Source organism: Trichosurus vulpecula, chromosome 7 (genome assembly GCF_011100635.1).
Source record: "Trichosurus vulpecula isolate mTriVul1 chromosome 7, mTriVul1.pri, whole genome shotgun sequence".
NCBI classification, from domain to species: Eukaryota; Metazoa; Chordata; class Mammalia; order Diprotodontia; family Phalangeridae; genus Trichosurus; species Trichosurus vulpecula.
In genome coordinates this window covers 196,668,041-196,678,819 of record NC_050579.1, presented here as the reverse complement: position 1 = coordinate 196,678,819, position 10,779 = coordinate 196,668,041, and the positions used below count along the sequence as shown (strand labels likewise).

At 34.5% G+C, this 10,779-nt stretch overlaps 1 protein-coding gene across 2 annotated transcripts in view; it reads right to left on the bottom strand.

The window, feature by feature from the left end:
- Positions 1–1,321: 1,321 nt before the first annotated feature.
- The window catches only part of LOC118855941 (pleckstrin homology domain interacting protein), a 188,115-nt gene continuing 178,657 nt past the window's right edge, over positions 1,322–10,779 (bottom strand). The window contains exons 39-40 of one of the 2 annotated variants that reach the window (XM_036765983.1): positions 6,646–6,825; positions 1,322–4,233 (exon numbers count right to left, since the gene is read on the bottom strand). In XM_036765983.1, the coding sequence (XP_036621878.1) occupies positions 3,578–4,233; positions 6,646–6,825 (836 nt within the window). In that variant the 3' untranslated portion in view covers positions 1,322–3,577. The remainder of the gene's footprint in view (positions 4,234–6,645; positions 6,826–10,779) is intronic. The other variant, XM_036765984.1, reaches the window with a different exon arrangement.

Here is a 10,779-nt window from a genome sequence, read left to right as displayed (position 1 = left end):
GTTAGAATTGAAGTGACTGCAAAGCTTGGATGTACTAATTTAGTCTACATATGACAATCTTTAAAAAAAATGTTGACATCCAACAAGCTAAAATTGGTACTTGAATACATTTGTACAGTAACAGTGTATAGACTGGTCTACTGCACCATACAGACAAGTAACATTCTAAAACTTAACATACATGCGGCATGAGGGTCCTTTTGTCAGTCAGTAATATATCTTACATAATTCATTTCCTAGTAATACTAAATTCAGTCAATCCCATTTTTTAAAGTATGCCAAAACCCAATCCCAAATTGTACAAATAAAAATGTATACAAATATTTCATACAGCCACTCAAATCACATTTAAAGAGGAAGACAATTTGTAAAGATATAACTACGTCATAATATAATTGACAATCAAACATTATTCTTTTCAGTTGCAGTGTAACTGGATCCTTAAATCAGTGGAAATAATTCTAATAAAACTCTTGCCTCAGTTCATACTTACAGACAGAAAATAGTCTAAAACCACAATATCGGAGCTGAATGGATTTAGATTAATGAAGCTACAAATCTACTGCGCCAGGGTTATGAGGCCATAATTAGATTTAATGTTTAAACTGCATGTTTGCAACATTTATGTATTTTGTAAAAAAAAAAAAAAAACAAAAACAAAACCACTTTGGGACAAATTTTTGTGAGTTACATTTTAGGTAACTGAAAATACGGATGGCTTTTATACATTACATGCACGTAAAAAGTCATAGTTTATAAAAATTATTCCAACAAATGAGGTTGTTTTATTGCTCATGTAGAACAACTGTGTGTGTGTGTGTGTGTGTGTGTGTGTGTGTGTGTGTGTGAGACCACACAAAGAGTTGGTATCAGTGTCTCAGGACATTTTCCTAAACAGAAAACACACAAAAGAAGGTAAGGACTTAAAGCTTTTGAACTAAACCTTTGCAACACAGTGAAGCTAAATTATAAAAATATAAAATTTAAATATATCTTGTTTTACTAATAAAAATTTAAAAGTGTTTCAATTAAAAAGAACCTGACCCAAATAATTCATGATTCATTAAGAAACCAGTGTCTATTACTTACTAGTAAAACTGTAAGCTTAAGGTCATAAATATACAGTGTTTGCAGAACAGAAATTTGTGCTGCAGAGAAGACCTTAAATACTTCTTTGCTCAAGAGTTAGTCATCCCACACACTGTACTAGAAGAAGTGTTTTACTCTCCAAGATGGTATATGGGTCCTTCTCATGAATTCATAGCTTTATACTGTACACACCATAAAAATATATATGTATATCTGTATATATTTTTACAGAAGATGAATGCTATTGTTTTTAACACAATGCAGATAACATCAGGAAATTACATATCTGATATTGATTGCCTTCAAAAGCAATGAGATCTTTTAAATTAATCATTGTTAAAGGTCAAACACACACTTCATTATTTTTAATAGTATAACTGAAAGACTGCATTTTACTGTACAACCAAGCAAGCCTTCCACCTTCTGCATTATGAATGGTTTAGCCACTGAACTGTAACTGAATAGTTAAATAACCGTTAGAAAAAAATAAATATACAAAGAAACCTGCAAAGTTTTCAAATTAGTTTTTTCCCCAAAATGTAAAATCATAGCAACCCAGTCAAAATTTGGAAAATGGTTTACTTAATTTTACATGAGGATTTTTGCACAAATCTAAGCATAAACTTAACCTAAAAAGTACAAATGTATCAACTACCATTTTTCTTCAGAACAATTAAATGATAGCTAATATTTAACATTACCAGAATGTATAAAAATTACTATGCAATTTAATTTGGCAACATTCAATTTAAAGACCTTTATTCTTCTACAGCTGGGTTATGATAATACATTGTTTCCTAATCCCATTTCAAAAATGTAGTATCTGAAAATTTTGGTTACATTTTTGTACCATACCAGTCCTCAGAAAATACTACATCCTTTAAATTTTTCTTGTAATGGACAACATTTTTTTTGAACAGAAACGATATTTTAAGTTGGTTTTTAAGGTATAAAATAACTAAATGTACCATAAACAAATAAATAACTGCTTTCCTTTTCCATAGCAGTACATATAGCAATACATTCCCCTAAGTCATATAGTTATCATTTACAATAGACAACTTAATTTTACTAAAGATGCAAAAAAAAAAAAATAGAATACAAGGCACAATCATTAAATGGAATTTTTCTTTAGGGTGTATATTGACTTTATCAGCGTGATAAGGATGCCGTAAAAAGTGCAGAAAAAACACAATGTGCAATGAGACCACTGTATAAAACATGATTGCATAAAAAGTGATTTGGCCTATTTTAACCTTTATAATTGAAAATAACCAATCTTCCTCTTAAAATTAAACTATAAAGTATGACATTTTGAAATTATTTTTATTCTAGTGCTATTTAAAAAATCCTGAAAAGAATTTTACCTGGGTAATATTGTATACGCATGTGTTTGTATATATATTTTTATATGTCCATCTATCAATATATACACATACACACACACATTTCTTTGTAAGTCATTTTAGCCTAGTAAATGTCTAAAGTTGTAGAAATATTAATCCAGATCAAGTAAACAGCAAATCCCATACCTTTCCTGTAACTTCCTTGAATCCTTTAACCACTTATTTTGTCTAAAACATCTCTGTCAAAGGACTCCCACCAGTGCATTATTTTGAAGTACCAAAAGGATAAATCTTAGCACAATTTTAAGTAACTTGCTAATCAGAATGATATACAGCCTTTTTCATTGTTGAAAATTGTATGCTGTATGGAGAGTCAAAAATAGGCTTCCTGCTGCACTGATGCTCAGTCTTTGGCACAATAAACAGAGATTTAGTGATTGATACAAGAATCAAGGTCTGAAAAATTAGACACCAGTCAAAACTTTTTCCAATGTGGATATATATATATATATATTTTTTTTACAAGAACTTTTTTTTTCTAGGTTTGGCAGAAATGGGATGAAGCAAAAAGCCTGTTCTAAGCTTTTGTAGATGAATTTTCCATCATTACTTAAATTAAAAATAAGCAAAGTTTGGTAATTTTATATGTATCTTTACTGGAAACACAATTCTTAATTTACTGCCACTCTTTGCAACATTCTGTCTTCCTAGGAGACAAGACTTCTATAATCAATAGAAATGTACCTTGCTTGGTCAAAAATAAACATACATTGTAGCATGAAAAGTTATGTCACTAGGAATATGGTGCACCTCCACAGTGCAAGCAGATCTTTCTCTTTCATAAATAAACAAGGAATTGCTCCCCCTCTACCCTCTGAATTGTGAATAAAATGACTGTTGAAATGTATAACCTATTTGAGGGCAATAAATAGCAAACATTTAAAATATATATTTCTTTAAAGAAGTGTTCTTTAAGTTTCCTTTTTTTCCTTTTCCTTTTTCCTTTTTTTTTTTTTTTTGCAAATTCTTTCAAATTATAACATTCTCTAATCCATAATAGCAGCAAGGAAGAAGACTTGGTTCTACTTATTCCTTAACTGTACCTGCTTTATATCATTTAAAGTAAAATGTTTTGATACATGTTACCAACCAATTAAATTAGCTTTTGCTTTTTCAGTCAACTTTCGGACTCGTCCTCTGCTAGATGTTCCAAAAGTCAAAGAGGTGTCTTCAAATAATAGCTGCCTTTGTTCTTCTTCAGAGTCATCTTCATTGTAAAACGCTGTCCTTCGACCCTGGTTTCTAGTTCTCATGTGAGGCTCAGAGCCCTTCAGTTCCTCAGACCCTTCATCCTCATCCATAGGTTCATCTGTCTTTTTTCTACTACTTCTTCTTAGAATCTTAACACTTGAAGGAACCATAAGGTCTGACTCTGGCTTCTGTGCCTTTGTCTTTCTTTTGGGCTTTCTGCCCCCACGGCCCTTTTTTTGCAACAAATCTTCTTTTACAACATTAGTTTCAGAAAGAAAACTGCATGCTGAAGAAGCTGTAGTTACTTCATCATTAGTCACATCTCTGATGGTTTGTACTATGTTTTGCTCTGAATTTTCCTGTTTCATACACTGTAGTTTTTTCGGCTTTCTGCCTCTTTTCTTGTGCACAACTTCATTGCTGCTTATATTCACCTCTACCTTAGGTTTCCTTCCAGGGCCTCTCTTTACAACAAGTTTTGATGGCTGACCTCCATGCCCATTTACTTGGATGCTTCCTGATGCCAAAGCATTATTCTTGCAATCTGCTAAGACAGCACAAGGATAGAATATTATTACAGTATGCAGAGGAGATGAATATGTGTTTTTGTTAACTCTCATAATGCACAATAAACTCATTATTTTACTTCTTCCAAATATAAAAACATAACCCTGCCAAAGACCTTTTTATTATTACTGTTGCTATAGAAAAAAAAGTCATAGGATGCTAATATGATTTGCCTAAAATCACATAGCCAGTCAGCAATAGAGATGAGACTAAGAAATCAGATTTCATGACAGGCTAATTTTTTTTTTCATATCACTGTACCGGATTTTATTAACTCCTATACACTGGCTCCAATACTCTCATTGATAACAAATATCAAGTGGAGGTCTGGGATAAGATCATATGTAATATTGCGTCAATGTTTTCTTATACTGCGCCATAAATTACCACATACTGACAATGGACTTTCTCTCCAATACGCCTTTTATAAAGGAGCTACAAAAAACTACTGCTAGAATAGTAAAATAATTCAGTTAACAATTCTATAAGGATATGACAACAGTTTTAACACTCCTAATATAATAACAGAGTTGAATGCAAGAACAATGCTTTAGGATGACAACAACAAAGTTAAATGGTGATTTTGCATAGCACAGAGAAGTTCCTCTCTGTTAATAAAACTCTATAGTTCTTTTTCCTAATAGTTTAGTGATTTCAAGTAAATTCTTTCACTTATTTTGGTAATAAAGAATAGACTTTACAATCAAGGTAAAAATCTTATATTAAATTCCACATCTCAATTATCTTGGTGTAAAGAATACTCTCTTAACATGAACACAATGCTAGAATCCATATTTAGTTTGTAGGATCCGGACGTGAAACACAACACAGTGCCCAGGTTTCTCCAGTGTAGAAAGAAAAGAGAGATACATGACTCACAAACTATTCTTACCCATTTGTTCCCACCAGCTATTGATTTTTCTGTGTTTAATTTTGACAAGTGGTTAATGAAATTTTTATGGGCCATTTGCTAAGGTAGAAATTTCCTTGACACACAGAATACTTCTTTATAAATGAAGTGTGCACCTTCATTAAGCCTTTCTTTTTCCTTCTCATACACCCTCAATGAAAATTCCCTTAAATTTTTATAGCACTCTGTATTTCTCCTTTGTATCAATATGACTTTTCATGATGTAAAGTTGTTGGTATACCTGTATTTTTATGCCATAAGCTCCTTAAGAAAATGGCTTGTGTTGTATATGATGTATAGCATAGCATGTATCAGGCACTTAATAAATGTTTCTTGAAAGGAAATAGTGTTCAAAATAATATAATACCCATAGCTCTATTAAAAAGAGAAATAGACTAGTTAAGTGATTTTCTTCAAGGTCACACATAGTGTAAGACCTATAATTAATACCCTCATTTTCTGACTTTGAATGTAGGGGACTAACTATGGTTTGGAGTTGACAAAGAGAGGCTCTCCACATTCCTAGATGGAATTCTGAACACATTTCCCTCTAAAGCATTGTTATGCATAGGCGTAAATACTAGAAGTACAATGGAGATATATTATAGGTTAAACTGGCTTTTTGTGTGGGCTGACCTGGAAATCAAGCCACTACACCTAATTATATCTGGGGGAAAATGTATTCAGAATGCCAAACTACCCACTATAGAACATTTAGAATACAATTCATTTTTAAGTTGGAAGCAGCCTATAATATCAATGTTAAAGAACTAATTACTCACTAAATAATATGCTTCAGGCAACTGGCCAACTTTACTGTGGTCATTTTTTGACTGCACCATTTCCAAACTGAAAATTAAATGTGCTAGGCTATAGAGTTAGTTATGTTATAGTGGTACAGACATTAATATTTAAACATGCAGATATCATTCGGAGTTCGGAATTTTGAAAGTGAGAAGAAACACAGGTAAAACAAAGACATAGGTAAAACAAAGGATTTAACTATTAAAAAGGTGAAGATAGTTTAGACAAGGAATGAAAGAAGAAAGCAGGTAAAGGGCACATGAATAACTCAGGATATATTTGTTGATCTTCTGAAGTCAGTTTTAACATGTTCAGTATTGTTTTAACAACCAACCACTTTATTGAATCTCCTCTGCATAGTCTGTGCAAAAAAAAAAGCCTGTATCCCAACGAGCTTGGAAATACATCCTTTAAGTTCAGAAGAAACCTGCCAATTCTTTCAACAGAACAAGAAAATAAGAAGTTTCAAAAGCATTACATAATTGAATCAGTTTGTTACTACATAGATCCCTAGATTTGTTTTGGTTCAAACCATATCTTTAAACTTGTCAGCTTCCCACAGGAAAGATCTAACAAAACGGGCAGTCTAAAGGTTGGGTGTTAGTCTTAACAGCAGAACCAGGATTATTAATGAATTCTAGCACACCTTAAAATACACCTGAAAAGTTAACAACATACCTTGCTGAACTGGAGTGGGTGACTTGGTAAGAGTGGATGATTTCATTTTACGTTTGACTGGCTTTTCCTTTTCCATATTTTCCCTTGCAGAGTTATTCCTAGTGCTGTGACTAAAATTAGATTGAGTAGGGCTTGAAAGAGTATTTACATTTTTGGAATGTTTTGCAGAATTCTCCAGTACTAAAAAAAGAACAGAACAGGATCTTGTAAGCCAAAATTCACTGAAATTTATCATTGGAAGTACTTTAATTCCCATTCTCTCACCCATTAGGAAAAAGGGTGTGACTGCCTCGAACGGGTAGCTGGTTTAGTAAGGTTCAAAAAATTTGGGCTAATACAATTTTCAACTTTAAACGCTCAATTTTAAAAGAGGAGATGAGGACTCAGAAATGGAAATCATTTATAGTTCCTGCTTCCTTTCCTTTATGAGAAACTGTTCCAGCACATTTTGATTAATCTAGGTTGATAGAACACTATAGATAGAACACTGGGACACTATAATCATTATTTATACATGCTGTTGATGAACTTTATTAAAGTTGTGTTCTAATAGCACATTACAGTGTAGATACAATCCTGTGTTACTAAAGGCAATGCTAGCTACTGCAACTTATAGCAAGCGCTACAAACTGCTAAGGACTTTTGGTGTGTGGGTCCGGTGCCAATGTGCTATTTTCTTTTTTTTTTTTAATTTAGTATTTTATTTTTCTCTAGTTACATGTAAAAACAATTTTAACATTCATTTCTAAAACTCTGAGTTCCAAATTCTCTCCCTTCCTCCCTCATTGAGAAAGCAAGCAATTTGCTATATAGATTATACATGTAGTCATGCAAAACACTTCCATAACAGTCATGTTGTGAAAAACTAATTGTATTTCCGTCCTATTTCTCTCACTCCTGCCCCCTGCCCCCACACCTTATTTATTCTATTGTCTCTTCTTTCACCCTGTCCCTCCCAATGTGTTATTTTCAAGGCGGCTAGGTGGCTCAGTGGATAGAGCATTGGGCCTAGAGTTTACAGGACTTGATTTCAAATGCACCCTCAGACACTTATTAGCTGTGTGAACTTGGGCAAATCGCTTAACTCCTTTTTGTCTCAACTTCCTTACCTATAAAATGAGGATAATAATAGCACCTATCTTGCAGGCTTGTAAGGATCAAATGAAATAACTGTAAAGTGCTTAGCACAGTGCCTGGCTCCCAGTAAGCTCTATATACATTATAGCTATCATTATTATTACTTATTATTTTTGGTCTAAGAACTAGCCTCACTAATTTCTGGGAGGCTCATCAAGCAAGCAAAAAACATTTATTAAATGAATGTTGCTCAATTTCAAAGAAGCAGCAAGAGAAAATACTTTCCCTCCCTCCTCTGCAAAACTATGTGTTTTGAGGAGAAGATCCCAATTATAAAATGTATCGATTGGACTTGCTGCTTTTTTTCCTCTTCTTTTTAAAAAATCTTTGTTATGAGAGACAGAGCTCTGGAACACGGCGGGGGAACAGTACATATGGAAATTTAGGTGATGTAAAACAAAAGATGTCATATATGCCAGGGACAGATAGTGCCAGGGATAAAAAGACACAAGGCAAAGAATCTCCATCATCAAGAAACTTACACTGTATTTGGTAAAATAACATGTAAACATATAAATAAACACTAACAGTTGGAAAGGAATCATGTAGGAAGTGGCACTTTAGGTTGAGTTTTGAAGGAAGCTAGAGTATTCTAAGAAACAGAAATGAGGAGGGAATAATTCCAAGAATGGATGACATTGTGTAAAGCACAGAGATTTAGAAGATGCAATTTCATGTGTGAGGAACAGCAAGTAAACCAGTTTGGTGGGAGTACAGGACATGTTCAGGCCAGATTCCAAAAGGTAGAAAAAGTGAGAGATCTGATGCAATAGGATGGATTTCAAGTCAAGAAAGCCTTAGTTTAAATTCTTCCTCCAGATCTGTGTTAAAAAAGACACAACCTCTCTAAGCCTCAGTTTCCACATCTGTTAAACAAGGATAGTAAATTTGTTGCATCTGCTTCATATTTGTGAAATAAAAATCAGATTGAGTGGAATGCTGAAATAGTGAAGCCCCCTCAGTGTGGGACAAGACCTTACCTCTCCTACCATCCACCCTCACCCTGCACCCCATTCTATATTTTTAGAAACTGCTTTGCTGAGAAAGTAGAGATAAGAAATCACATCGGTAGACAGACACCTGCAAGGTCCGTTTATCTAGCTTTTACTCCCTTTTTGCTAAATACTAGTCCCTGGCCTCACGCCTGTCTTTTTGTTCTTTGCTATCTCTTGCTGGGAAAAGATCCCGCATTTGGAATGTGAGCTCCAAACCTAGTCAAGGGGAAGAGGAGCTGGTAGGGGGTGGGGGAACTCTGTGAAGGTCTATCTAACTTGCTTTGAGATGCATGCCACCACGCCCTGCCCCTCCCCGCCCCCCACTTGCTGAGGTGTGTGTCCTTTCTCATGAGAAAGTAATAAACTCCTTTTTGCCTTTTCTCAAGAACAATCTCTGTATATTTTTATTGTGAGTAGTGGTCTCTGACCCGCACAAGATAATGCATATAAAGTACTTTGCAAACTTTAAAGGGCGATATAAATGCCTGTTATTATTAACAAAAATGATAGCAATTTTTATAGTAATTTATGCAAAAAAGATATTGAGACAAGACTTGGTGAGAGGCAAAGAGAGAAAGAAAAGTCCAAGGTTACTTTAAACCTTAAATGATTGAATTATAGAATCAAAGTTCACCTCTGGTCAGGTTAAGGTCAAACTGTCCACTTCTTATGTATGATAAATATTATTAGTTCTATTATGACTGTCATTTTTATTTGCGTAGTCTGGAAGAAAGGCTTGGGCTGAAATGAATAAGATGGGGTGATTCTAATAAAACAAAATATACCTGTGTAAGGAGAAATAAAAAGGGGCAATTACCTCATACAAATGAGACAATAAAGAAAAAATTGATACAGAAGAAGCTAGTAGGGGGAGGATGGGTAGTGATAAATTTGGGAGTCATCAGGCTACTTGAAATTATGAAAAATGGTGTTTCATCTAGGAAGTAAATCTTAGGCTTTTTTGCCATAGGGAAACCCACAGGAAAATATTCCAATATTTTTACAATATAACGAATATTTTACCGTCCCAAACATTAATCAACAAATGCGAAAGAACACATTTTCTATTCCAGTTGAACTACTTTTAAAAAAAGCAGAGGATTCTGGGAAGATGGTAGAGTAGATCAGAAAATTTTCAGCTCTCCAAATTTCCTCTACGGTAAAAGAACACTGCTCTAGAAGGAATGTAGAGCAGTGGAAATAAACAAGTCAGGGTAAAGTAGCTGTGCTCATAAGACAATCTAAGAAGACCCCAGGAAAGACTGGACTTCCAGGGGGCAGAGAGGGGCGGAGGTTTGGCCTAAGTGAAATGAAAACACCTCCAGGCCAACTCTGTGGAATTAACCAACAACAAGCCCTGGTGGCAGCTTCAGCCTTAGAAACTTTGATCTCCTGGACTATGTGGGGCTGTGATGGCTGAGGAGAAGATTGAAGAACCTTCCACTGTAAAGGGATGCCAAACAGAGATGTGCTGTGGGGAGAAGGAGCTAGCACACACTTGGTGAGTGCAGTAGCACAGAGTTGGGGTCCCTGATTTCAGTTCCAGGGAAGAGAAGACAGATGTAGTTTACAGCCACTGCAGGGAGTAAGATCACTGTAATCCAGGGTTCTAGCTATGATTTAGGAGTAGAGAGGAAAGCCCAAGGTTGAGCCCTGGGACAGACCTCAGAAAACGACAGTAAGAAGAACCTGAGGGTTGGAGCATTACTCCCATATCTTAGGACTAGAACTTAATCACACTAATAGCTGCAAAAATAAATAAGACAAAAAAATAAAAATGACCAAGTAAAGGAGAAAGAACCCAAGCATAGATCTAGCTACTATGGAGACAGAGAAGATGTGGGTTCATATACCGAAGAAGATAATGGAGCTAAAAAAGCCACCCTGTTTTCAATGAGAAATGATGAATGGTCCCAAGCACAAAAAGATTTCTTAAAAGAATTTAAAAAGGACTTTAAAAATCAGATAGGCGAGATTGAGGAAAAATCAGGGAAAAACCATA